Source organism: Kwoniella botswanensis, chromosome 1 (genome assembly GCF_036426115.1).
Source record: "Kwoniella botswanensis chromosome 1, complete sequence".
In the NCBI taxonomy this organism is placed as follows: Eukaryota; Fungi; Basidiomycota; class Tremellomycetes; order Tremellales; family Cryptococcaceae; genus Kwoniella; species Kwoniella botswanensis.
The window spans coordinates 388301-414340 of record NC_088599.1 but is presented as its reverse complement, the minus strand read 5'-3'; the positions used below and the strand labels follow the sequence as shown (position 1 = coordinate 414340).

The 26040-nt window shown below is 44.4% G+C and overlaps 13 protein-coding genes across 13 annotated transcripts; 6 read left to right on the top strand and 7 right to left on the bottom strand.

Annotated features, from left to right (window-relative positions):
* Nucleotides 1-1789: 1789 nt before the first annotated feature.
* Nucleotides 1790-3476, top strand: L199_000158 (uncharacterized protein; the record flags this gene model as incomplete). Its single annotated transcript, XM_064885931.1, has 4 exons — nt 1790-1865; nt 1926-2082; nt 2167-3085; nt 3162-3476. The coding sequence occupies 4 exons, from the start codon at nt 1790-1792 to the stop codon at nt 3474-3476; spliced, it is 1467 nt and encodes a 488-aa protein (XP_064742003.1).
* A 456-nt stretch (nt 3477-3932) lies between these two features.
* On the bottom strand, nt 3933-4860 carry L199_000157 (uncharacterized protein; the record flags this gene model as incomplete). The annotated part of the gene is made up of 4 exons (XM_064885930.1): nt 3933-4277; nt 4332-4459; nt 4533-4700; nt 4803-4860. 4 exons carry the CDS (start codon nt 4858-4860, stop codon nt 3933-3935), a joined length of 699 nt encoding a protein of 232 aa, XP_064742002.1.
* A 2339-nt stretch (nt 4861-7199) lies between these two features.
* On the top strand, nt 7200-9401 carry L199_000156 (uncharacterized protein; the record flags this gene model as incomplete). Its single annotated transcript, XM_064885929.1, has 10 exons — nt 7200-7395; nt 7504-7674; nt 7753-7787; nt 7867-7930; nt 8021-8251; nt 8328-8369; nt 8483-8601; nt 8672-8687; nt 8751-9134; nt 9202-9401. The coding sequence occupies 10 exons, from the start codon at nt 7200-7202 to the stop codon at nt 9399-9401; spliced, it is 1458 nt and encodes a 485-aa protein (XP_064742001.1).
* A 181-nt stretch (nt 9402-9582) lies between these two features.
* L199_000155 (S-formylglutathione hydrolase) lies at nt 9583-11028 on the bottom strand (the record flags this gene model as incomplete). The annotated part of the gene is made up of 6 exons (XM_064885928.1): nt 9583-9639; nt 9767-10034; nt 10123-10195; nt 10262-10301; nt 10484-10596; nt 10719-11028. 6 exons carry the CDS (start codon nt 11026-11028, stop codon nt 9583-9585), a joined length of 861 nt encoding a protein of 286 aa, XP_064742000.1.
* A 325-nt stretch (nt 11029-11353) lies between these two features.
* On the bottom strand, nt 11354-11743 carry L199_000154 (uncharacterized protein; the record flags this gene model as incomplete). The annotated part of the gene is made up of 2 exons (XM_064885927.1): nt 11354-11651; nt 11709-11743. The coding sequence occupies 2 exons, from the start codon at nt 11741-11743 to the stop codon at nt 11354-11356; spliced, it is 333 nt and encodes a 110-aa protein (XP_064741999.1).
* A 137-nt stretch (nt 11744-11880) lies between these two features.
* On the bottom strand, nt 11881-12290 carry L199_000153 (uncharacterized protein; the record flags this gene model as incomplete). Its single annotated transcript, XM_064885926.1, has 2 exons — nt 11881-12005; nt 12083-12290. 2 exons carry the CDS (start codon nt 12288-12290, stop codon nt 11881-11883), a joined length of 333 nt encoding a protein of 110 aa, XP_064741998.1.
* Nucleotides 12291-12745: 455 nt separating this feature from the next.
* On the bottom strand, nt 12746-13442 carry L199_000152 (uncharacterized protein; the record flags this gene model as incomplete). Its single annotated transcript, XM_064885925.1, has 5 exons — nt 12746-12778; nt 12897-12910; nt 12977-13057; nt 13122-13143; nt 13296-13442. The coding sequence occupies 5 exons, from the start codon at nt 13440-13442 to the stop codon at nt 12746-12748; spliced, it is 297 nt and encodes a 98-aa protein (XP_064741997.1).
* A 426-nt stretch (nt 13443-13868) lies between these two features.
* Nucleotides 13869-14650, top strand: L199_000151 (uncharacterized protein; the record flags this gene model as incomplete). The annotated part of the gene is made up of 5 exons (XM_064885924.1): nt 13869-13964; nt 14108-14162; nt 14268-14371; nt 14475-14529; nt 14634-14650. 5 exons carry the CDS (start codon nt 13869-13871, stop codon nt 14648-14650), a joined length of 327 nt encoding a protein of 108 aa, XP_064741996.1.
* A 521-nt stretch (nt 14651-15171) lies between these two features.
* L199_000150 (uncharacterized protein) lies at nt 15172-16750 on the top strand (the record flags this gene model as incomplete). Its single annotated transcript, XM_064885923.1, has 5 exons — nt 15172-15282; nt 15354-15421; nt 15490-15543; nt 15637-15737; nt 15840-16750. 5 exons carry the CDS (start codon nt 15172-15174, stop codon nt 16748-16750), a joined length of 1245 nt encoding a protein of 414 aa, XP_064741995.1.
* Nucleotides 16751-17276: 526 nt separating this feature from the next.
* Nucleotides 17277-18960, top strand: L199_000149 (uncharacterized protein; the record flags this gene model as incomplete). The annotated part of the gene is made up of 5 exons (XM_064885922.1): nt 17277-17387; nt 17475-17542; nt 17630-17683; nt 17761-17924; nt 18008-18960. 5 exons carry the CDS (start codon nt 17277-17279, stop codon nt 18958-18960), a joined length of 1350 nt encoding a protein of 449 aa, XP_064741994.1.
* Nucleotides 18961-19176: 216 nt separating this feature from the next.
* L199_000148 (uncharacterized protein) lies at nt 19177-20043 on the bottom strand (the record flags this gene model as incomplete). The annotated part of the gene is made up of 5 exons (XM_064885921.1): nt 19177-19213; nt 19269-19290; nt 19396-19418; nt 19473-19500; nt 19713-20043. 5 exons carry the CDS (start codon nt 20041-20043, stop codon nt 19177-19179), a joined length of 441 nt encoding a protein of 146 aa, XP_064741993.1.
* Nucleotides 20044-20876: 833 nt separating this feature from the next.
* Nucleotides 20877-21809, top strand: L199_000147 (uncharacterized protein; the record flags this gene model as incomplete). Its single annotated transcript, XM_064885920.1, has 2 exons — nt 20877-21431; nt 21510-21809. 2 exons carry the CDS (start codon nt 20877-20879, stop codon nt 21807-21809), a joined length of 855 nt encoding a protein of 284 aa, XP_064741992.1.
* Nucleotides 21810-22238: 429 nt separating this feature from the next.
* On the bottom strand, nt 22239-25708 carry L199_000146 (uncharacterized protein; the record flags this gene model as incomplete). The annotated part of the gene is made up of 11 exons (XM_064885919.1): nt 22239-23068; nt 23135-23247; nt 23310-23567; nt 23630-23734; nt 23801-23866; nt 23929-23984; nt 24045-24347; nt 24414-24775; nt 24849-25196; nt 25264-25534; nt 25598-25708. The coding sequence occupies 11 exons, from the start codon at nt 25706-25708 to the stop codon at nt 22239-22241; spliced, it is 2823 nt and encodes a 940-aa protein (XP_064741991.1).
* Between the last annotated feature and the right edge of the window lie 332 nt (nt 25709-26040).

The following is a 26040-nucleotide window of genomic DNA, read 5'->3' as shown; positions in this document are numbered from 1 at the left end:
CCAGTGGCGACCTATCGGTCAGGTGCGATTCCCTGGGATCATAGCTTTCTCAGATATCCAGGCTACATAATGTTTTGAGCAAGATGCAAGCATTATCAGTATTTGATAGCCTCTGTCGTCTGTCCTCGCTGCCTCAAGATGCAGAGCAGCCTTGGGGAGATCTCTGACAGAACCATATTATGCTTTTTAACGGAGGGGGATGAGAGTTGTGTTGATATTATTCAGACGGCGACCATTTTTCTGTCTCCAGTGAAATGATCGAATCAGAAAGAGGTTGAAGTAGGCTGCGTCATGGTAGATCGATTCTAACACGAATTACATGTAGGTGGAGTGCGATGACTTGTAATCTTTCAAGACCGAGACAAAGGTATTTGTCATATAACCAATCCAATTCATTCGTAGGTCAGACACCGTTCATAGGCGAAAAACCAAATACTACGATCACCAAAATGAAAATTACGAATCCAGTGCCGATTCCCGCCAAGAACGGGGCAAACTCATTGGCCCCATGTTCCAACGTGCCAAAAAGACGTCCGACTCGGAGCGGAGTGCGACATCTCTCGTGATTAGTTGTCTTACGACTTCTGTTACAGCTGATCTAATTTCATCAGATCTCGTGACCTGTTTTTCGTATTTCGTGCCATCCCCAAAGGGAAACTCTCTGTCAGGGAGCGGTGGTCGCAGAATATGTAAGTTAGGCTTTGTCGGGACGATCAAAGGAGTACGAGCCGGGGAGTACGGAATATGACATTTGGTACTGTAGTGCAATCAACCCCTACCCTCATTTTTTATGTATTCTAAACTTTGAAACAATCGGCTTGTATAGAAAAGTTAGCTTCGCTCCACTAGTGTGGTCAGCAGACTGCTTCGTTCAAAAGGCTCATGAATCTGTTTTCCATGAACATGTTTTGTTTAATACTGTACCATACACTATCAAAGAATGATCTGATCGTAACGTCCAGTCCTGCATTATTCCTGATCCTTGGCAGACTATTAAAGAATCGCTTCGTGACAAAGCTCAAAATGGATCTAGGGATGATGTCTGATCGTTTCACCTGTCTCCCCAAAGGGAAGCCGGCGGTAAATGATCACTCCCACAAAGATGTTTTTCCATGATAAAATTCCCCTTTTTGGTAAGTCTAAACCAGATCGGTTAATGAAAGAAAGTACGATTCCTATCAAAAACCAAATTTGTATTTTGTGAGTCATCATACCCCGGCGGTAATCCCGCTTTCCAATTCGTTGGACCAGATGCCGCAAGCTGCAGTACGTTATACCTCTTCCCGTTCCTTGCTCCAGACAAAATATCATTGGACACCGAGGGGGATCAACGCAAAGGACAGATGGCGTTCGACATCATCATCCGCCGGGAGATCGACGCCCCCGACCTCATCTGGCGGTACCTTTTTTACTGTCTGCCGTTGCAAAGTGTTATTTTTACATACTCCCCTCCTCTTAAGCGAGATGTGCGACACCAGGTCCCAAATGAGTTCCTGACAAAGGAGTCTAGCGAAACACGAGAAGAAGGGTTAACATCTTTGACGTTCCTTGCCCCATGGGTCTTCAACCTGGGCGCGATCTTCGACCAAATGGGGTCCTATGAGGGGGTTCACATCTTTTCCAAGAGGGAGAGGGGGGTGGAAAAAAGGTATAAATAGGGGACAATTGGGTTTCTCAAGAACGAAAATCCTATCCCCATAAATCACACTCATCAATCCAACGAGTCCTCCCCTCATAACCAACCCTTCACCCCCTTTGAACTTTTATATACCTATCATCAACAGCAACAATGGCCGGTGGTGCAGTCGTAGCTGGCGGTAGTGGTGGTAACCCACTCCGACATGGTTTCATCAGGAGAGAGTACTGTGAGTATTATAACCTCTGTCTTGCGGCCATCACCAACTGACGATTTTCTCTCTCCATAGTATGGGCTTTCATCCTCGTCACATCCCTTTTCTTCTTATGGGGTTTCGCATACGGTCTCCTTGATGTGCTCAACAAGCACTTCCAAAACGTCTTGGGTATCACCAAGCTTCAGTCAACTGGTCTTCAGGTCGCTTACTTTGGTATTGGTTACTTTGCGTGAGTGGCACTTTCGTCTCTTCTCTCCTTTTGACAACACTGTACTTACAGCTAAATATTGGATTTTCTCTCCTTCTACAACAGTTTTTCTCCTGTCGCCGGTGAAGTTTTAAAAAGACGTGGATACAAAACCGCTATCGTCATGGGTCTCTCTCTTTACTCCTTGGGTGCCATATTGTTCTGGCCAGTCGCCAAATTTTCAGTCAACACCAAGAACCCTCAAGCGATCTTTGGTGGTTTCGTCATTTGTACCGCTGTGATTGCCTGTGGTCTAGCTACACTGGAAGTCGCTGCCAACTCCTACGTATCGGTCATGCCACCTCACAACGTTGCCAATTTCCGTCTTCAATTCTCCCAATCATTCAACGGTGTCGCCTCTTTCACTGGTCCATTGATCGCTTCTAAATACTTCTTTTCTGAAGAAAACAAAAACAATCTTAACAACGTTCAATGGGTCTACCTCGCTGTGTCCGGTATGGGTATGCTCGTCGCCCTCGCTTTCATCCTCACCAAACTTCCCGAAGTATCCGAAGAAGCTCTTCAAGCTGAAGCTGAAGCACTTGCCGAAGCCCACGGTGCCGATACCCAAGCCGCTCAACCTTTCTACAAGCAATACCGAGCTATCACCGGATTCGTCGCTCAATTCCTCTACGTCGGTGCTCAAGTTACTATCGGTTCTTTCTTCCTCAACTATACCGCTGAGAACGCCCATATCGCCGACTCGAAAGGTTCCCAGTTACTCTCCTACGCTCTTATTATCTTTACCGTCGGTCGATTCGTTGGTACCGCCCTTCTCGCCGTCGTCTCAGCTCCTGTCCTCCTCTGTATCTACGCCATCATGTGCACCTTGCTATCCCTCTTGATCGGTTCTCTTCACGGAATGAGCGGTGTCATCTGCTTGATGTTGGTCATGTTCTTCGAATCAATCATGTACCCATGTATCTTCGTCTTGGGTACTTCAGGCCTTGGTAGACACACTAGACGAGCTGCCGCCTTACTTGTTGTGAGTACTCTTTTCTCCTCATCTCACCTTTTCCTCTGGAACAAGTGGCTGAAAGATTCCTCTTATTCACTTATAGATGGGTGTCAGTGGTGGTGCCGTGTTCCCTCCTATCCAAGGAGCTATCGCCGATAAATTCAGCACTCGAACCTCATACTACCTCGTCGTACCATGTTTCATCTACATCGCCCTCTGGGCCGTCTACATCTGGAACAAGGATGGTCGAAGATTCGGCGTACCTGCCACTAGCGATATCGAACGAGAAGTAGAGGCTGCCGTCGGTGGTGTCGTCCCTGCTGCTGCCGTTGGTGCCCTTGGTTACACTCACAAACAGGAGGAAGAGATGTACGAGACTGCCGAAAAAGATCAAATTGAAACCGTCGAAAAGGCTTAATTCATCTAATCCATATCATCTGTTGTTGTGTTTTCGTATCCCAGGAAGTCATCGGAATGGTTTCGGATCAATGAAAATGAAAAAAATAACGAAGAACTTGGTGAACGTGAACAGGAATCTGCTCGTATTCGTTAGTTAGTTATATGTAGCTTTGTCAACTGATTATATGCATTGTCAAAAACTGTGAATCAAATTATCCGCAGAGTCACTCACTGTTCTAATCGAAAAGACTATTGTTGTTTTTCATCAACATCTTTGCAGAAATACATTCATGGTGTTGCCAGTATGTAACTGTAGCACGTTTCCAACGGACATCGAATTGGAAAATCATATCGCAGACAACAAGGAATCATATTAATCGCTACATGCATATCCTCATTCACGTCCATACAAACGGAACATTCGAGCTAGCGATTATAGTTTCTTCTAAATAACTCGAAGGATGAATCTGATATCTTACAATCGCTTGACGGCATCAGCAGTTCTTTGCCCATCTGTCACACCACCTTGACCATATCCTGCACCTTGAGCAGCGTTGGTTTCAGCTCCGTATCCAGCACCACCAGTTCCAGCACCTGGGGCACCGTAACCTCCCGCTCCAGATCCAGCTTGTACTCCAGCAGCGTTAGCCTGAGTTTGGTCTAAAGCACCATTTCCTGCTGCACCAGTCTGATTAACTCCTCCATTGGGAGTGACGTGTTCACCAGTTCGCAAGTCGTTGGTCACGTTACTGGCAGTGGTGGCTGGTTGCTGGTGGAGTTCGTTAAGCTTGCTTTCTCGGGTCTGTTCATGCGCGTGGTGCTGAAAAAATGACTGGTCAGCTTGGACGTTCAGATAACAGTGGATTCAGTTCACCTGATGAGTAAGGTTCTCCAAAGCTGCTTTCTTCTGAGCAACTTCTTGCGATATTCTCTGATGTTCACCGGATGTTCGATTCACATCGTTGACGGCGGCGTTGGCATGATTGACAGTGTCATCGTGTTCTGAGAGGTCGTGGGGTCAGCACTGCGTGCCATCAAAGTATGGGCAGTATGTTATTTTGTAACGGATACTCACTGTGAGTAGCCTTGTTCAAAGCTGCAGCAGCTTTCTGCTCGACCTTTACAGCTTTCTCTTGAGCGTGATGTGCTTTCACTTCAGCCTTGGAAGCCTTAGCTTCTGATTTCTCAGCGTGTGCCAAATCTTTCTCGGCTTGTCGTAATTGTTTATCTTCAGCTTTGGCCTCTGTAGTCAATAATGTTAAGTCAGCTATTCTCCATCTATCGAGGGAAAAACTCGGTGGCAAGTCGATTGATGGAAAGTTCTGTCGATATCGAGTGAACTCACCTTTAGCAATGGCTTTCTCAGCTTTGACAGTAGGGTCTGACGATCCGAATAATCCCATTTTGATTGATGGCTGTTATAGATGCGATGTGTGTTAGTTGAGTTATATGTATGGTACTTTGAGAGAGTAATTGAATCAGTGGGGCTGATGAGAGGTTTTCTTGGTATTTCAAAGCTGTTTATATATCACTACTGCTTGTGATTCAATTCACGCTAAAGGGAAGGACGATCATCAGCACATTAGCGAAGAAAGGTTGAAATGACGTAATGACGTCATACCGCGATTAAGCACAGTCCATTTGCCACCCAAAGAACGAAACTGATGGATAAAATCACAAGAACTGGTAATTTGGTTCCTGGTATATACGTCACTCGGCAGATCGAAACCAGCCACGTCGAAAGACATGTCATCTCATCACCTCATCAAAGAACAAAGGGGCTCCGAACATATCAAAAGGACGACTGGAGCTCATGGGGCAGACACTCAGCACGCGATAATCTGCCCCATCGTATCCAAAGCAACCGCTCCCCAGTATCACAGGATGACCTACAACTCACTGATCTCTATCAACGTACCGTGAAAGAATCTCATGATAATCCCTACTAACCTTCTCCATCCAAAAGTATTCACACCTGTAGCTCAAGCGTTAGAGCGCCCTTATCAACTTATGAATGCCTTTGGGTCCCCTGCCTCAAGAAGTCCCGCTGGTGAGTGTCACCGGTGGGATGATGGGGGTAAATAAGCAGCTTAGATGGGAGATGGGTGGTCGGACACCCCAGGTGTGTGTTTTTTGTTGCGGTTGGTCTTTTCGTTCTTTGTGCTTGCCCCTCCAGAATCACCAGGAAGCAAACGTGAATTGGTGAAACCACCTGAATCGAGCGAGAAGCAGGAAGAACGAGTCTAGAAGTATCATCTGGCAGGGCGTTGTATCGAGAACACACACAAACGATTCATTCGTTCCTAATTCTCGTGTACACCGATAACACACGGTATCTTCGCCTTGTGCTCCCCCACCTCGTCCTCACCGTTTTCCTCTTCCACCCTTCGCCCTCTTCCCCGCTCCCTCCATTCTCCACTTCAAGATCAATCTCTACTGTTCACGCCCACTTACTCATCAAAAGCCCTGTTGACCTCTCTCATCAATCAGAGACTCGCGACCATAGCACAGTTGGTCAGAGTGCATCTCTACATCAGCAATAGGTTGGGGACCTTCAAAAGATCGTTCCGGCGATACGGCCCCATAACCAATTGCCACTGATGAGAAGACGGGGATTCGATTTCCTCTGGACGCGATGACCTGATCTAATCAAAAATGATTTATTTTTTTGACCTTTTGTTGAGATCTGTTTTGGGAGATGGTTACCACCTTAGTACGATGGGTTTGTATGGGAATAACTTGTGAGGAAAGAGAATCGTCAGTCAAGTGCTTGAGTAGGAGAACTCTCAATCATTCAAGCTGTCTCAATACTTCTTTTGGAAGCACACGCAGAAAATACATTTGCTTCTTTCTCTTATAGTTCGCTTGTTCCCCGTAAGCTGATACTGTATAACATAATTCATCGGAGCCCTGCTGCTAGAATCCACCTCCAATAGCTTAACGGTCTAAAGCGTCCTCAACAACGGAAATGTTACATGTGTCAAATCGGAGATTTGTACGGATGTGTAGGCTGATGTATGGTTTTCGGATATGTGTGAGGGATCTGTCAGAGGAAGAATTCTGGTTCGAATCCAGATTGGAGGGTATGGTTTTTTTGGGGATAAATGTATGATTGAACTTATGATGGAACTTGTTGGTTGGAACATGCTAAGATATCGAGTTACAAGCGCTCACCTTTTGAGGATATGACCCTTCAGAAAGCATGATGTGAAAAAAGCATGATGTATCTTTATCCTCTACCTTGGTGTCGAACCAAGATTTCCTCTCTTCGATGTCGCACCCGTTCATACCAATGTCGATTCGATATATACACATAGCCACTGATATGAAAGCGGAATTTGAGAATACTCAGAAGGGCGCTTTTACCCGTTGAGCCAGCAGAGGAGTCGTTTTTGAGGATGGACAATACAATTCCTATATAAAGGTGTTTGTATGGATAGAAGACGGACTGTGTATATTCTGAGAGAAGCAGCTTTCGCTGTTCACATGTATAAAGGAAGGGTATGTCACGTCGGACAAATCCGATGGCGGAATTTGCCGGTCACATGGATTCCTTTCTCGTATCTTGATAACACTGGGAAATGCCCACTTATAGGGATAGGAGTAGCTGGGAAACTAGCAGGTACTACTGTCTACATTATGGTCATACCTGCTTGACACTCATCACCTACCGAAATTAGCCATCTGTTTATGAGTCCTCCGTTCTCTATACCTTCAGTAGCCAGATCCCAGCTCAGATATCATGTCATCAGCAACAGCCAATATCACCTCTGCCCTCGGATCATTCGAGCTTATCGACGAGCATGCCTCACAAGGTAGAACACCGTCTGCGTACGATTGGAAACCTGAACATTGGGTGAAATATCCTGTTCCAGAGACCTACAATATCCAATCTCCACCTTGGATAAGACCCGAACAGGTACCTATGAGTTTCGTAGGTGAGCAACGGTTATTCTCTTCTCGAGAGGTTTACTTCCCATCGATGGGCCGTGAGTCAGGAAAGAAAGGCTTGCTGAATATATGTATGGTATGATATGATACTTTAGGCGTTAATATTGTCGATGTTGAAAATTCGTTGATCCTCAAATCGATGACGGTCAAGATCAAATCAGGTAAAATCGAAAGTATCTCCAAATCCCTGAAAGAACATATGCAAGAAGATGGTTGGGAAAGTATCAATGCGGAAGGGTTATACCTCTCTCCAGGTCTTATTGACGGTATGTGAATGCTACTTCCTCGTAGAATAATAGTCTTTATAAGAAACGACGTTGACCAGTGATGGGGCTTTGATGTAGTACATACTCATGTTACTGCTATTCCCGGCCAACCTGTAAATAACCCGTCTCATTCCATTAGAGCTTTACGAACAGACCAAAATGCTGATCGAGTGGACTCATCTTACGACGTAGCTTGGCAGCCTTTCCCCCAAATCAGAAACGTTGACTGCTCTAGGTACTCAATACGTCTTGAAAGGTAAATATTTTCTGGTCTGGTCTGCTTTGGTTCCATCTATGTAAAGGAATGACTGTACCTGACGATATGTTTTTTTTCTTTATCTAATAGGCATGCTCTGGCGTGGATTCACCACTATCCGAGATGTAGGCGGCGCCAACAGACATTACAAGAATGCCACCGAACAGTGGCTCATCCCCGGACCGAGGATCTTCCAAGGTGGTCCATTGATGTCTCAAAGTGGAGGACATGGTGATGATGGTGAGGATGTGGATAAACCGATAAATGGGTGTTGTGCAGGTGGAGGAGGATTCAGTGGTACGAGCTGTATCGTCGATGGTGGTGAGTATGGCTCGGTCTTCCTTAGAACTGCGATGGAGAAATGACTGACGACCAAGCTTGGATTTCGATGTTGTAGTGGATGAATGTACGAGAGCGGCAAGAAGGATTATGATGGCTGGTAAGCAAGGTCTCTATTTCTCTACTCTTTATGGGTCTACCACCACCTTTCCCGTGTTTATCCATTCACGGAATCAAGCGATTGACATGTTGAGTTTGGGTTCCCCTTTTTAGGAGCCGATCATATCAAGATCTGTAGTTCGGGTGGTGTAGCTAGTCCAACAGATAAATTGGACAGCGAGCAATTCACTGTTGCTGAGATCAAAGCGATCTGCGATACAGTCAGAATGATGGTGAGTTGGCTTATGATCAATCATACAAACTGTTCATCAGCTTACAATATGAATTGTTATTGCAATACAGAAAGGTACTCTAGTCAGTGAGTTAAGTTACTTGATGTTTCCATTCCAGCGTGCCATGTCTAATCGTAAATTATACACAGCTGCACACTGCTTCACGTCTGCCGCCGCACAAAATGCAATCGAAGGCGGTATAGGCGGAATCGAACACGGGCATCTACTCGATGATGATACCCTCAAACTAATGGCTAAGAAGGGTGTCCACTTGACACCGACATTGATTGTACAGGAATTACTCGACAAACCACCCTATCAAGCTATGATCCCTCCTGTATCGAGGGACAAGTTAAAACTTGTCATTGATGGTGGATATAGAGTGATGAAGCGCGCCCATGAGCTAGGTGTGAATATAGCATATGGAACGGACTGTTTCGGACCGATGCAACCTAATCAATTGGCTGAATTTGAATTGAGGAAAAAGGTGTTGAGTAGTAAAGATATTATCAAACATGCTACGATCAATGCAGGTGAGAGAAATCCACATCCGCAAAATGGGGGTATAAGACTGATGCTGTGACTTACCTCATGGTTCAGCCAAAGTATTGAACATGCAAGGTAAAATAGGAATCATTGGCGAAGGCGCATTCGCAGATTTACTTTTACTTTCTGCCAACCCCCTTGAGGATGTTGGTATATTCAATGAGCCTCACAAATACGTAAAGGGAATCATCAAGGATGGTAGAGTCGTTAGATCAGAGTTGAAGAGTCTCAGAGTGGAAGTCTCTTTGATGTAGTGATCTCGTTTTGGCTATTGAAATCCATTATGGAAGCTTAGTAATGGTCAAAATTGGATTGGTTGTATGTGCAAAATAAAAAATCAATATTGGGATTGGAATGTATTCGGATTGCTTTGTTGCATTTCCTCTGATCATATTTGACTACCTACTACATGTTCAGTTGATCTTCATCATTAATTCACGCTTTGAGGAATTTAGCATGGTATTCAACATGCTCAGGAGCGAAGGTCGAGATCTGAATCAGGAGATCAAGAAGTCAGCATCCATACGGAAGATAGGAGTAGGATGAAATTACGATAATATGAGAGGGAAATCGATATGAGATAGGAATCAAGATAGTAGTAGTAGTAGATTATACTCACAAAGTAATAAGAATGATCGAACCCATTTTGCATCCTGACTTCTACTCCCTTCTTATTCAAATCCGATATAGCTTGAGGTTCCAATTGACCCTTCTTTAGGAAATCATCTTCTGTACCAACATCAATCAAGATGTTCGGTTCACCCTGATAGTTCTGTAAGAGGTGGGTGGAATCGTATGGTAACCATTCACTAGGTGGGGAAGAACGAGTTTTGGCATCGAGGTAGTTTGTGAATGCGTTAATTCCCCAAGGGGTACGTGAGGGATTACTTTAGAATTCACGAGAGATGAGTTAACGGGTCTATGTCGTCCAAAGGGAAGGACACTTCTTGTATGAATAGTCCATGAAGGACTCACCATGCTGGAGCGAATGCAGAGGCAGACTTGAATAAACCTGGATTCTTGAGGTAGATCGATAGTGCACCGTGACCTGAATAAAGTCACAAGTGCTATCAGCCGATCTGCTTCAGTACCATCGAGGCCCGGGTCAGCTCACCTCCCATCGAGTGACCAGTGATCGACCATCTCGAGAAGTCCTACAAAAGTACATGGTCAGCATATATCCTCCAAGATAGGGAAATCATCCATATTCTGAGTAGATCACACCACCCAAAATACCTATGATGTGTGACCTCTTCCTCTCAACTCGAGAAGAATCTGATCGAAAATTCCTTTCACACTGCCCACAACCTTCCACGATTCGCAAGAATGTACTCACCACACCGAGGTTGGCCTCCTTGATCACCTCAGGAAGCTCCTTCACAACCAGATCATACATATTATAATGTTTCTTCCACTTCTCAGCGGTCGCATTGAGGTAGAAACCGGCTCCTGTTGTCGAATGGACGTCAGCCTCTCATTCAACTAGATGACGAAACAACCGATCTCTCTTCGTACTCTCCATGTATCAATACAGAGAGTTCTTGCAGAGAATATGGTATGATATGACATACCAGTTCCCAATTGCCAATCATCATCTTCCCCCTCGACCCCCGCCCCTCTTGGTGACGTATCGGGGAAAACCACCGCTATACCTTCTTTACCAGCTGTATTTAGCAGTCCCCCCTTCTGAGCACCGGTATCTTCATTACATGTAAGACCGGCCAGGTAGAACAGTACAGGCACAGGGGAGCTGGCTGATGCCGAGGAAGGAAGGAAGATGTTGAATTGGGTGGAAAGGCCCCCAAGAGAGGTGGAAGGGAATTTGTATTTCGTCAAGTAGCCTGTGGAGACTCGGTTGGAAGATACTTTCTCGAGGGTCATGTTGAGATGCTTATTGGGTGAGGAGCGGGAAGTGATATTTGTGCAAGTTGATGATTAATGGTCAAGGAGAGGGTAATACGAAGATTATGGAAAAAGAGGTGATAACGCTTATGACGTTAGATGGTTCCGATGATTACCGAAGTCAGATCATTCAACGAAGCTGCTACTACTACTGTACGACTAAGTTGATATCTAGAACGAGTAATCTTAAGATGAATGCATGCATATTCATCATTGATCAAGGTCAACAAGGATACAGGGATACCCATGCCCCAAGCAATATTCCTGCGTACCAGTATATAAGCTATATTAAGTTTGCTCCAACTCATCGACCTTTCTCGTTCAGAGCCATACAATTCGTCTCCAACTCTTCCAATCTCCTCCCTTGACTTCCTCCAGTATCACTGGACTGCCCTTTCCGAATTGTGCTATTGTTGCCCATGGAAGTATCATCACTATCACCGAATTCGAATTGACTAATTAACGAAACTTCTTCTTCATTGTCATTATGCTTCCCCACCTTCATACCATAGTTCTTCCTAATTATAGCTTGTTCCTCTAACATTTGCACTCTGGCTCCCAACACCTCTACTATACCTTCCAATTTGAACAACCTCTTTTCCCTCTCTCACCCTCATCTCTCCTCTATATCCCTCCTCAATGCCTTCATTGAGGTTCACTTGTATATCTCCTGAGTTCGCGCGATCAACCTCATCTAATAAAGCAGCGGCAATCTCCATGATCTCGTTCCCCCTCGAATTACAAGGTAGATCAATCAACCTCATGGCTAACAAGGTGATCACCTCACCATCGATAATCTTACATCTCACTCTCGTCAATTCATCTTCATATTCATTCTTCAGGTTTTTCAGATTGGCTCTGAGTTATTTTTTTGCTTTTTATCAAACCGACCAATCTCTTTTTGGTAAAAGTCAATTCTCCTCTCAACAAAGTGTTGGGAGGGTGTTTTTCGCTATCTACCATAATGACCGAGACACGATGACACACATGCGCTTTAACATGTTGTATCTCCGTAGGAAATTTATAAGCTTACCTTGTTCATCTTGGTCAACCTCCAAATTCATTTCTGCATCTGAATCAAGATCATCATCCTTACTGGTCTCATCGGTACAAGAATTTTGCTCTTGTATCTTATACATCTCTTCCCCTTTTAAGGCCTTGAACGCACCCGCTTCAATGGAACCGTCCTGCGGATCAGCAGAAGGGAGGTCTGTATGTGTGTATCCGAATCTAGATGTCATCTTCTTTTTCAGGCTTGGATTCGTATCAAGTCAAAAACGTATTGGGTCAAATCTGGATAGAAATCTATCCACTCGAGCATATAAGATTCACACCTAGCGAAGATGTCGCAAAGGGTAAGGGGATTGAGAGGTTGACGTAAAATTGTAAGTCCTTCGATTTCAATAGCGATACAATACCTGATGCGCGAGAGTGAAAGTGAAAGAAGCAATGATTATATCAACGAAGTAAAAGGATAGTTTGTAATGATGTTTAGTATACGCCTTTTGGAGTTACTAATCATCTTCGTACGTCAGAACCTCGATGTGCAAAAAGTTAGGTTAGTACAAGTATAAAGAGCATAAATTCGCTTCTTATTTACTATGCATATTCTTTGGTTCGATTTTGATTCTTATTGACGTCGTTTCAACTTCCTATCCATGTTTCATACAACCGTCCAGTCCATTTCATGGAATGATTACTCTTTCTTGCCAGTTGGGCCGATTCGGAGCTATAGTAAGTATAGGGTGTTAGCATGTTTGACTTGTGAGGATTCGAGGGACGAAGGATGAGTGGAAGTTTGAGTTTGAGTAGATCAATCAATCGTTGGGGGTAGAAGCAGAACTTACACCATCGAGGTAGACTATGAGAGAAGCACATTGAGTCACTATACCCAAATCGAGGGACAAAAGGACAGAGAACAACTTACAATGTCGACCGACAGCGAAGCCTGCTCCAACACATGCGGCAGCTACGACGAAAGCCATAGGGTAGAGTTCGACGGGAATGTCTGGGAGAGTAAGGTAGAAGTGTCAGTAATGTCTCTTTCTGGAGGGAAGATACGCTTTACTCACCTCGAAGACCGAATCGGAAGATCTATTTATGAAATTATCATTGGTCAGTCACGTTCTTACTATTCTGACACACTTGACCAATGTTGTGCAGAGCTCCCTCTCTTTCTCTACGGCTCCCTTGCATTTGTATTTGTATTTGATATGCGATTGTGAACCGGACGAAATGATACTTACCAACTTGGATTTACCACCTCTTTGCTCTTGAGTGTTCCATCGTCTACCTGCGATCCCCAAGCCGGTTGATGCGATGGAGGTGGATCGGAGCACGGGCCGTCGGAGGGCGGTGGAAGTTTGTCTGAGAGCGATGGTGGATGGGAACATTGTTGTGAGCTGGTGTGGACTGCACTGTGTGGATGAGAGTGTCTGGTCTGTTGAGTGATATGTATAGATGAACGATGATGGAGTCTTAACTATAAACTGGTTGTTGATTCGATATGACCCACATCACATTCCCATGGTCCACCATTCATCGCGCTCAATCCATCCATTGGACCGATGCACCCGGTCGGAATGACGTCAGTCTCGACACGCGCGAGTTATGCCTAATTGCACCCCCACGAGCCTATCGGATATATCTGGCTTTGGTTGAATGGATTTAGGCACACGTCATACAGAATATCCCCACCGGTTCATGTCCGTTGGATAACCGTCGAATCCTGTAGTCAATCAAGAGATGATCAAAACTCACGACGTGTAGTCAATCATCTACATCTCCTCAGTCATATCACGACACCACCACCAGCAATTATGTCAGTCCAAGCTCAATTCGACAAAGCAGTGGCCATCGTACAAGGCCTCCCAAAGGACGGACCTGTCCAACCTTCCCAGGATGACAAACTTGCCGTGAGTGCTCCTTCCCCTTTCTTCGCAGGAAGCCGTACACTCGTCATCATATGGGCTAGAGGAAACAACCCACGCTACACACCGCTATGGGGTAGTGAATATGACTCTTGATTGACATGATTTTGCGCTGACCTGTATCACAGTTCTACGGTGCGTTCAAACAAGCCAACGAAGGTGATAACACTGGACCTGCCCCTGGTGAGTCAGACCACCTCATTCCTACGTGTCTTTCACCATTGGTTACTCCCCATCGAGCATTCTGAGGGTATGTGAGACCCGATCTGATGTTCATCGCTACACCAGGTATGTTTGACTTTGTCGCCAAAGCCAAGTACAAGGCCTGGAAAGCACTTGAAGGTACCAGCCAAGAGGACGCTAAGAAGAGATACGTCGATTTGCTCAAAGCTGTGAGTTTGGTGATCTACACACACATCCCCACTAGCTTGATGGATGATCTGCTACGATGGAACGGCGAAGAAGACGTATACTGATATAATCTTTAAATTGTAGATCCTCCAAAAGCAAGATGATGAAGAATCCAAGAAATACCTCGCCGAGCTTGATGGTGAGTTACGATATCGATCGCATATGCATACAGCCTCTCCCATGTGTCGTCCCCTCAAGGAAAGCAGCTGGATCAAAGCTGATACGCACCTTGTTTGACTTTAGCCGCTGGATCCGCCTAGATCTCTTGATAGGGTGGAATGAGGAAGACTGGAGATGACTTGAGATTGGAACGTTTGAGGTAGAGAGCGCAATGAGTATGCATTTTGACCTTATACTACTTCCGTCACACATTCAAGTCTCTCAGATACCGGCCTGCATATTGGCACTATAGTTCGGAAAGCTCCTGAAGAGCCCTCCCTACATTGCTTTGTAGGCACGTCCTTCCTCGCAATGGATGGGATCATAATGACTCTTCGGTGGAGGTCACCTCTGATCCGCTCTGGTCATATCGTTTTCATGAGTCAACAAGATTAATTGATTACTGACTACTGACTCGATAAATTAGAAAGGAGTTTGCTTGAGATGATTACGATCATCTTATGCTCGACAATATGCATAGATATTGTAGTTCAGAAAGTGTTCCCAGTCAACGCCAAAGCTAGATTTTCGATTTATCCCCTCTCCTTCCCTTTCCAGTCCAACAATCCAAATTTGATTCACCTGATTACATCTATCTATCCAAACGATCTTGCGCACTATAATGCTTGACCCTACACAGTACACTATCCGCATAGCATCTGCAGAACAGGCTGAAGAACATGAAAAAGCATGTTTCGAGATGCCTTATTGGAGGTGTGGGATGAATTGGGATGTGAGTCAAGTTGCTCATCTTCTCCGTGCATATGCCTAGCGTCTAACCTCTGAGCCCACATCATATTTTAGCAATTTCTCGAATTTGGACATGGAGAAACTCAAGCTGAATGGGTGAAAGATGATGCCATGCTTACTTGGTGAGGTATATCTTTCTTGTCAATCGCGAATTTCTAATCGTTGACACCCTTCTCATGACACGTTGTAGGGTCCTAGTTAGAAAAGACGATTATGATGGACCGGTATATTCGATACTTGCAACGTGAGTCAACAGTATCATATCCTAAACCCTCAAAAGCGAGGCTATGATAGCGTCCGGGGTGATTTGACTGATATACGTATCTCATTTACCTAGTCATCGAAAAAAAGCCTTGATAAAGCCTAGATTCGGGCTGGAAGTCATCGATGGATATTGGTATAACATAACAGCTGTGATCACTCCAATTGAACATCGAGGTGAGTTTATCCTACTCTGACTCGCATGTACATCACAGTACAATATCCATAATCAAAAGATAGAAGGTGGATTGATATCATTCCTAAATCCCCTTTTTATAGGACATGGCTACGCTACCCATCTCATTCGTTTACTACATTACATCCTTCTAAACCCCTTATCCCCGGGCGATCCACCCTCTCCAATCCCCTCCTTTCCAATCGAATGGGGATCACCCCCTCCTCCCGTCCCTTCTTACCTCAAGGACGCGATTCCCAGACCATGTGCCAGCGTACTATGGGCAGACATACCTATGAGCTTTTATGAAAGTTGTACGATAGGCCTGACTGGAAAAGGGTATGAGTATAGGAAAGAATGGAATAGCAGATTGGTATTTGACCTACATCTCGATAATCGCACTAGGACGGTCGAAGGACAGGATATATGGGATTTGATCCATCAAGAGGATTTAGAAGAGATAAAATCTATCTTGACTGAATCCACCAAATCGAATATCAATAAATCGAAAACTTCATCCAAATCATTATGGACCCACGATCCATCTACGAAAGGATCCCTGACATTCATTGGGACGAGAGGTTCATTCATTGTTCCGCCTACAGAATGGAAAAATAATTCAAAACCACTTCCTCTAGGCGTGAGGTTGAGATCACCCACAGATGAAGATGGAGAGGATACAGCGATAGTGATGTTCGCCTTGGAGAATTTCCTTGTTGAACCTCGACTATTGCTTACCTACGTACACAATCTACAACCGGACCAAGTGAGCTCTCTATTGGAGGTATTGGAAGATGTAGTTAGAGATACCAATGCACCATGGACACAAGGTGAAATATGGGGATTCAACCTTTCGAATCCCTCGGACTCATGGGTCAAAGAGTTGGAAAACATGGAAGATAGGAATGTCAAGATTGATATTAGAGATGGGTTAAGGAGTCATGTTTTGGGGGTATGTAATTACCTGGATGAGGGGGCGGAAATGGTAGATCATCAGATGTGGAGCTGGGTGTGAATGCTAAGTAATCCGAATTTGAACGGTTTTTTAGTACAGTATGATATGATGATTCACGTCTACTGGGTTTCAGTTACTAAAGATCGTAGAGAATAGACCAGCATATGCATCCACGTTTCGCTAGAACATGGTAGTTGTATATCTATGTGTGTCATATATGATATTCTGGGACTGAGAGAACATCGGATCAAATACTGAGATGTCCTGCATTTGTTTTGTTGGGTTATATACTAAGGATGTATAGTGTTGGTTTGGTTTGGCATCACCCCTTCCTTTGCTTGTTATACTCATACAACCCAACAAACATTCCCCTCTCCTTTCAACCTCAACTTGACTCTCTCACCCTGAACCACAGTATGTATATGCAGACGAATATGCATATGAGATAATACCACAGTTCATCGACAAAGAACAGTCTCTATTATCGTTCTTTCACTCTTCTTGTCACTTGTTAAGCTGAATACATCTATCAGCTTCGAACATACAGTACTAAGTCAGTACAGTACGACCTTTTGATCTTGTAAAGATGTTAGACCCTCAATTATATACTATCCGATTAGCTTCGCCGTCTCAAATCGAGGCACACGTTCAGGCAAGCTTCGAAATTGATGAGTGGCGCAATGCGATGACCTGGGAGGTAAGTAAACTATCGATAAGATAAGAAGTTCGTTATCTTTACCTATCACATTGTGAACTCATACAGTATCGGGTTGAGCTTCACTAGGAATTCCAAGTATTCTACGGAAAAGAACATGCTTCTGAATGGGCTAAAGATTCAGGAGCGTTGACTTGGTAAGTCCGGAAAAGAAACCATCATTTCCTGCGGATGTGGAAATGTCAAGCAAGGTAAGAAGAACTGACATCAAGTTGAATATGTAGGGTATTAGTACGAAGAGATGATTATGATGGACAAATATATTCAACATGTATAACGTATTTGTCAAAACTTTATTTCTCGAATTGTGGTCTAACTGTCTATAAACTTTACTGACAATCCTATACTACTGTAGACATCGAATTAAGTGTTTTTACAAATCAATCAATTCCAAATCCAAATCCAAATCCAATTCCAATTCCACATCCAATTCAGATCCGAATGATGGTGGGATCGTAACGATTAGTAATGAATGGTATTACACCGTTACGACCGTTGCTACTCCCATCAGACGTCGAGGTAAGTGTCGGGTCTGGGGTCAGATCTTCATTCTTTCATTCAGACTTTGCGTGTTGATTGACGAATTAATCGGCTTTCATCAGGTAAAGGATATGCCAAACATCTCATTCAATTATTACATTACGTCTTACTCTCACCTTCCGACCCTGGACATCCTATCAGCGATGACATACCAGAATATCCAGTTGATAAATGGGGTGAACCACCATTACCTATCAGTGAAGATATACTACCAAAAGGGATAGCCAGTGTATTATGGTCTGATTTACCAATCAAGTTTTACGAGAATTGTAAGATTGGTTCAGACAAGCGAAAAAGCTATGGATGGAAGAGTCGAGCAGAATGGAATTATAGACTCACATGGTCATTGAACTCGAACAGGGACAGTTGCTCTTCAACATTCAAAGATAAAGATGACGATTCGCCAAATCTTGGATGGGATCCAATATGGGAATCGGATTTGTTCGAAATCGGTTCGATACTTTCTCAAAGTATCAAACACAAACTTGAAAATATCGATACTTACAATCAAGCGATATTGGTTCAAGATCCATCCTCAAGAGGATTGTTAAGTTTCGTAAGGAGTAGAGGATCCTTCTTACCTGATCGATTGGCTGTCAAACCTTCTTCTTCCACTCAAGGTGATATTCCATGGGGTCTACGACTGAAGAAATCTTCTAATTCACGTGAGCACAGTGGAGAAAGTGAAGAAACGATAGTCATCTTCGCGCTGGACAATTATCAGATTTCGCCTAATTTGCTTATGACTTATATACATAACTTGCAACCCTATCATCTGAACTCTTTACTCTCAGCCTTGGATCGGATTGTCAGTACGTCGGGTATAGGTGATTCGAAACGATATGGAGAAGTATGGGGGTTGGATCCACAAAGTGAGTTGGTAAAGAAGTGGAAAGAGTGTGGAAGAGATGTAGAGGTGGGTGTGAGAGAGGATGGGGATCATATTTTAGGTGTATGTGGGTACGTTCAAAGAGAGTTGGATATCGGGCAGAGTCAAATGTGGAGTTGGGTATAGAAGGGGGAAGAAATCAGACGATATACAATACATTTTCTGTAGGAGTGAGGGGAAGGAAAGTAGAATGAGTCTCGATAATCACGCTTCTCACGAGGAATTGTGTCTTATCTCTTCCATATGCTTTTGAACGATTGCAATATACCCTGCCAGCTCACTCAACATCTGTCCCATATCAAATGCATATCCCGATCTAGTACACGATGATATCCAGTCCATCTAATGTTCGTGATGCGCTTGCTCGAATCGAGTACCGCTGTTCAATGGTGATTGTCAGTGCACAGTATAAGAGTCAGATTCATTCGACTTACCAGTATCCACACACTTTGGGTCCTGTTGAAGTACGAGTCATTCAGATAGGTTGTGTCAGCATATAATCGGTACCAGGCGGTGACGAAGCCTAGTCTCGTTAAGGAGGTTAAAGAACATCAGACTAACCTGGCTTATCGAGGTTGATGAAACTGAAAATCCACGAATCAGCTAGGTTCGTATCACTGGAAATGAATTCAACTTACATTTTAGGGTGTCCAAGAGCTCCCATACCTGATATGGAACAGTTCCATCAGTATCATCCTATGCAGCGGGGTAGCAATGACCAATGCTTCCCCAGCTTAGATCACGGTCATAAAGCACAATCCTCATAAATGGCACCGCAACACCACCTTGATACACCATCCCCCAGTCCCACATCTCCTCCTCATCCACTCTCCTACTTCTTCTATTGATGAAAACCATCGATACGAAACCCTACTCACCACCATCACAAGTAGCTCTTCGTCCATTGACCAACCTCACTGGATCCTCACTGACCATCCCCATAGCGGAAGGGGCATTAGGCTGGAACTGCAGGGCGGTCTGCTCGAATCGCTGGTTATCATATGCGTGGGGTTTGGGGTTCTGGCCCGTCGACCATGTCGTAGCTACGTTGGGGGACTGTTGGAGATTTTGAGGAGTTGAGGAAGAAGGTTGTTTATCCTGGACTGGGTAGGAAGGTTGAGGTATACCGGCGGAATAAGCTCGAGCGGATATGGAAGAGAAGGAGCGAGATATAGAGGTGGTTCGGGGAATGCAACGTAAAAGGGACATTTTGGATGTGTATGTGGTTATGCTATGTATGGCTATCTAGTATATCTATCTAGTATATATCTATTGATGGGACTTGGCACACAAATAACAGCGACGAGACTGGCTGAAGGAGAAGTGGTAGTCAAACGGAAGCAAATTTCGGCAATTGCACCCAAAAGTGGCAATGTGGCAATGGGTCAATCATACCCATTGTCATGAGGGGGTATATGTGGACCGACTTACTAGAGATACTGCAGCTGAGTTGATTGGCATTTAGAAGCGAGAAGAGCGAAGCGCGAAGTAGAGTGAACGGACATGTATCCCGCTGAAGTCGGATAAGATAGGGAAGGAATCCTAAATAGTTGATCACCAGAGGCTATGATATCTCTTCCTCCGCAGAGTTATACCTCAAAGGCCTTCGATGTCGAGCAGAGGCAGTGGTAGTTTTCACTTATCACTCCCAGTGTTCCATCTCCGAAAGAACTATGAGATACGTCGGGGCGGTAGTTGATAAAGGAGATACAATGGAATGGATGTACTTATATTTTGGTGATTTCAAAACACTGGTAAAGCCCGACTCTGACCTTCTAATTACATAGGATCGGAAGGACGCTTATCCTTTCAGCCAATCGCACAAAGCAAATTGCAACTCCATCCGATCCCAGAAGGCAATTCAGGCGGAGAAAATCGTGCTTCACCCATATACAAAGGTGCTCTTGACCGTCTTACTTTTTGGCGACATCAGGCTTGTTATCAATGAGCGTCGAAATTAAAGATATATAAGATCTCATATCGTCTGCCTCCCCAACGAGAAATTGCATTTTACTCAACTCGACACCAGCCTTTTAACCAACATGCCTTCTAGGAACTGGACAAAAAATTCGATCTTCCAAAAATGTGTACCGGGAAGTACCAACCCTTCTGAACCATGTTTCCTCAGACCTTACAACTCTTATGACGAATATAAAAGCACTCAGGAGAACAAGCCTTATATACCAGCTTTGGAGGTGAACGCTACCAGTAAAAATGGCAGGTCAGGTAAAGTCAAGACTTGCGCGTCCCATAGGACGAAGATAAACGGTGTTGCTACTTTGATCAGAAATCATAAACGAGATAATCCCGAAGATCCCAGTGATTTGAGTATCTTCATATTCCAGGCGAGGAACGGCAATGGGGAACAATTGAACTGGCCACTTGCGAACTCGTCTAGACGTTCAGTGCCATCGTTGGACAAAGATAGTCGACAAAGTCTTTGGGACGCGATGACTACGTTGAAAGCCTTCGATAGGAAGCTTGAATCTTCAGCTGTGCAACTTGCCGAACGAAGTTTGTGTAATGCCAATCTCACAAGGGAGGATAAAAGGATTTGTGCTGAGGTCATTTGTGAATGGGCATTGAAAAGATCTATTGTGAGTATCACTGTACCGTACTAGGTGTTAATCTGAGATGAAATACTGATTTGATCGTTGATCGATTGATGTGATTAGCCAGCGTCCTTGAAAGATAAAGTGACTACCTTCCGTCCATCGATTAGGACTGATATCCCCGTGGATCAATCTTCATGGGATGGAGGTTACTCGTACAGAAGTTTACACAACAATCGAAGCTATACTCCGAGAGAGGTGAGGGAGTTGCAACAAAGGAGGAAATCCAGTGATGCCTCTGCAATGGCAGCGGGTAGCGACCTTCTCATTGGATCGCTTCAAGGTCAAGGTCAGGCTGATACTTCTTCCGATGATGAGGATCGATCGACGCTGGAGCACAGTGTCACATCTCTCTTTGATTGATGGGTTAACAAAGTACAATCAGATTTATACAGTACAGTCCCGGATCAATTGATGCGCATGCACTAGAGGTGACTCCACGACTTGATGTACTGTATCTGACATGATGTCCTCCAACTTGTACAACTTGAATTCATGATGATTCGCTACATAGCATGTAATATACGGCTTTATAAATTAGATTGAAAAGTGAGTGATGAAATGGTCTTACTGTAAAGTAGGATACAAGTTAAATATAGAAAAACAAATCTAGGTAAGGCTATGCGAAGCGAGAGGAGCTTTCGACCGAATACAGTACCCTGATACATAACGTGTTCTTTTTTCGGCTCTTGTCTACTCGATCGTTGACCATCTATACTCTCTGTAGATAATTCCCAAAAGCAAGAAGTATGCTCCTTCCCGTACTTTGTTGAGCCTCGTCCAAGAGTTCTCCTATTGGTTATGATTACTATTCTGATTACTGCTCATTTCAATTGGAGGGATCTTGAACGAATCCACTACGTTATCCTTCCAATCCTGGTTCGACCCAGGTAAAGGAACAGGTATAGGTAAAGGTTGGATCGCATCATCTGTCCCTAAATTACCTAAGAAAGTCATTAAAGGCAATTGAGCTCCAGGTTGGTGTTTCAATTGATTGATTGTATCCGTATGAAAAGATTTGCTCCAATGTTCGAAAGAATCGCCTGCAGGCGGAGTATCGTTGGTCTTGTCATTAGAATTGAGGTTGGGATCCCAATTTGAAGCAGTTTTGTATATAGTATTGGCTGATTCTGAAATATTTATCCCATTCTGTTGTCGGTTCTCGTTCCCACTTGCATTCGAATTCTCAAAATTTAACAGACAATCGCTAGGATTGCCGCAATTGAAGTTCAGACTGTTTATACTTTCAGGTGTAGGTTGATTGGATGTTCCTGATCCCGAAGCAGAGGAAATGATAGTATTGGGACTTATCCCACTAAATGAAGTCGACCGTTCGGTCGGCGCTTTGCTGCTATCATAACCTATTTGAATTTCACCATTAACGATACCACCAGGGTACTTCTGTGCTATGTCGTTATGGAGATTGATCTTATTTTGGTATACGATCTCGATGTTATTCTCTTCAGTCGGAGTCAAAGTTGAATATTCAATTCTCTTCGTGTTGAGTTTACAGAACCCTTCCGGGTTGATCGGTTGGTCCTTCGATGTAGCTTGCATGTAACTTTCAAGGAAATGTACCATCGCATTTCCTAGAGGATGTCTTTGACCATACCTCTCAAGGACTAGATGACAAAGTTAAACAAATATCAGTTTAGGAAGAAACAATCTTGCAAAGTGTCGAAACTTACTGTTAATCAAAGTCCTCAGATCTGCACGATACCTGAGAGCCGTTTGGTCCTGTCCAGTTGATTCAGCATGTCTGGTAAAATCTGAGATGAATCTCCCGACTGTGTACAGAGACCTGGTCGTCATGGCATGAGAGTCAGCAAGTGTGAAAACGCAGTCCAACGAATTCGAACCTACAATGCCAAGAAAGGGGTCAAGATCAAGGTGATGTCTAGATTGCTCGGTATGAGATGTAGGATCGCCATGATCGAATCGTAGGCTCTTTGCACAGCCATGGTTGAGGGATCGTACGGTAGCCATTGCATGAACGGTTCATGAAGTAGACAAGTTGCAATGTTCGGTATGAGGTGGATCGCAAGTAGGTTGGCATCGAATGCCATCATTTGAGTGTCTAGGTGTCGACAGATATTCTTCAGGGACGCGGGTAGACTCGTGCTGTGACAGCGGAAACAACATGATCAGCAAATTTCCAACGAGAAGATAAACATAGAACATACCTGAAAGCTTCTATACTGTGACTGAGCAACTTGAAAGACTCCATCGTTGGCCCGGTCAACTCGTCGTCCGGCAGCTTTTCTCTTTGTTGCCAATTCCTTAGCCACCTAAAGATGAGGCCAAGGTTAATCAGTCTCCTAAATGAGGCAAATTGATAGAGAGTTTCCACTTACTGAGCGACTTGAGACATGAGTGCACTGCCTTTGATCACGAAAACAAATGAATCTTCGACGGGATGGCTGAGCAGGACAGTCAGTATCACTCGTCACGTTCACTCGTAACGCTCCTGAGTCCGACTTACGAATAGTATAGATCTAATGAGCCGGCATGTTGGGGATTCTTGGCCATTCCATCCAGCTAATCATGAAAGTCAGAACGACCCGGGACCGCATGAGTAAGTCCAGAAATATAACTTACCTTGTTCCAATCTTGAGCACTGGTGGGGAAATTGCATTTCATCTCGGTCAACGCCATGGCAGGTGCCCAACTACTGTTGATCGTGAATCCTGCATCCACTACGAACGCCATCCAGCTCGTGATTAATCTTTCTTCACGTTCTTTATCACTTTCCGGTGGACCCAGAAGAGGTTCTTTGTGGCTGTTCGATTTAGGTTGACGGTTACATAATTCCAACACTGATAGAAGTCGTGCTGGTTGTCCACCTATCATCCATCCTTTCATTGGAAATCCTTTTTGATAATATACATCTGCCAGTAAGATCTATTTTCCAAGACGGCGTTTAGTCCTCCAAACTTTTCGAGAGCGCAGACAAGAAAGGTCACTCACGCATGTCTGAGTCAACTGGAAAATCAACGCTCCACTGCCCATAATGCACACTGAGGTAGTTATGTCCACAGCTTTACTACCCAAGTGAGCTTGGGCCAGACCGAAATCATCTATTGTTTCTAGATCGAGACCCAACGCGAGATGTCTTTGGACAGCTTCTTCCAGGAGATGAGGGGCAAGATTGTTTACCCATGCGGTATATGTCGCCGCTGAAGCGCAAATGGCATGTAACAAACCCGGGAAGGGGAAATCGGGCGAGGAGGGAGGTAATTTGATTCTTGCTAATAAGGTCGCTCGATGTAACATTCTTGGAGTCTGCGGGACGTAATTGAAGAAAGTTTCAACGAGATGCTCAAGTAGGACTACCGGGAGGGGTGTATAATCAGCATTGCGACTTTGATAACGGTGGTTTGATAAGAGATTGATTCGACTTACATGGCAGAGGCAGACCTTTAGGCCAATCTTTTGGTACGATGAAGAAATCGTCTAATCCACTGAAATTTCCTATAGGTTCAGGAAGCGGGACAGTATTGTTGGTATCCACTCCTATGATGGGTATGTTATAAGACGATTCGACTCCCGTTCCAAAATCTGTCAGGACCGGCTCGACTCTGGCACTTGTCTGACGAGACGATGAGCTTGAGAATTGTGGGACTGTAGCTGAGAATGGCATGTCATTCACGACTGTGTTGTAAGTCGACGAACTCGTGATCGGTAAGGAAGGTTCTATATTCGAGTGCGAACTTGGGGGTGTAAGAACCGATAATCTAGCTTCGAGCTCCGCTATTCAGTATTTCACGGTGGGTTAGCCCTTATACTAAAGCGATAGAATGAGAGAAGATTGACTTACCGATTCTGGCTTTCAAAACCTCCTTTTCCTCATCCCCGGTATCCCTCTTCCCTTGTGCAACCTGATGCCTCTTGACACCTGCATGATTTGAGGAACTATTCCCACCGATAGATTTCTTCTTCTTAGGTTTACCTTCCTCTGAAGTTCCAGGTTCAGGCGAATCCCCTTCCGCGTAGGTACAAATGAGGACAGGAGGTGAAGTTCCGTTACGATGTGCTGAGCGGACAGCGTGTGCGTGTGAACGTAGACAAGGGGAACAGGTCGGTTTTGTCTGTGACAACATGTGAGCATAATATCCTTGTTTTGGTGGTGAGAAAGAAAGAGATAAACCCACAGCATCACATTTCACTTTCCTCTTCTTACACTGCAGACAGGCGTGATTCCTCTTGAGCGGTGCTAGTGTCTCATCATCCAGGATATCATCGTAAGGTGGTGTGGGATCCATCCTGGTTAGAACAGCTGGTCTGGGAGGGTATATCGGATATGTATGATTAGTCGGGATGGGCTAATGATGTGGACGCTCCCTGCCGTAAGACCCCAGATGACGAGAGGAGTGCAATGGGTGAAGTGATGTGAAGGAGAGGCAATGGAAAGATGATTTGTAAGCGTCGGAATGTTGCTGTCCTATTGATAAAGGATCACTAGCTGCGAATTTCAGCCGATTGCGTTTCGATTCCGGCAAGTTGGCGAGTGATAACCTAGTTTAAAGTATACTCGTACTCAGATCTGACCAGATCCAGCTTGAATGTTACAACTGTAGTAAAGATATCGATGTGT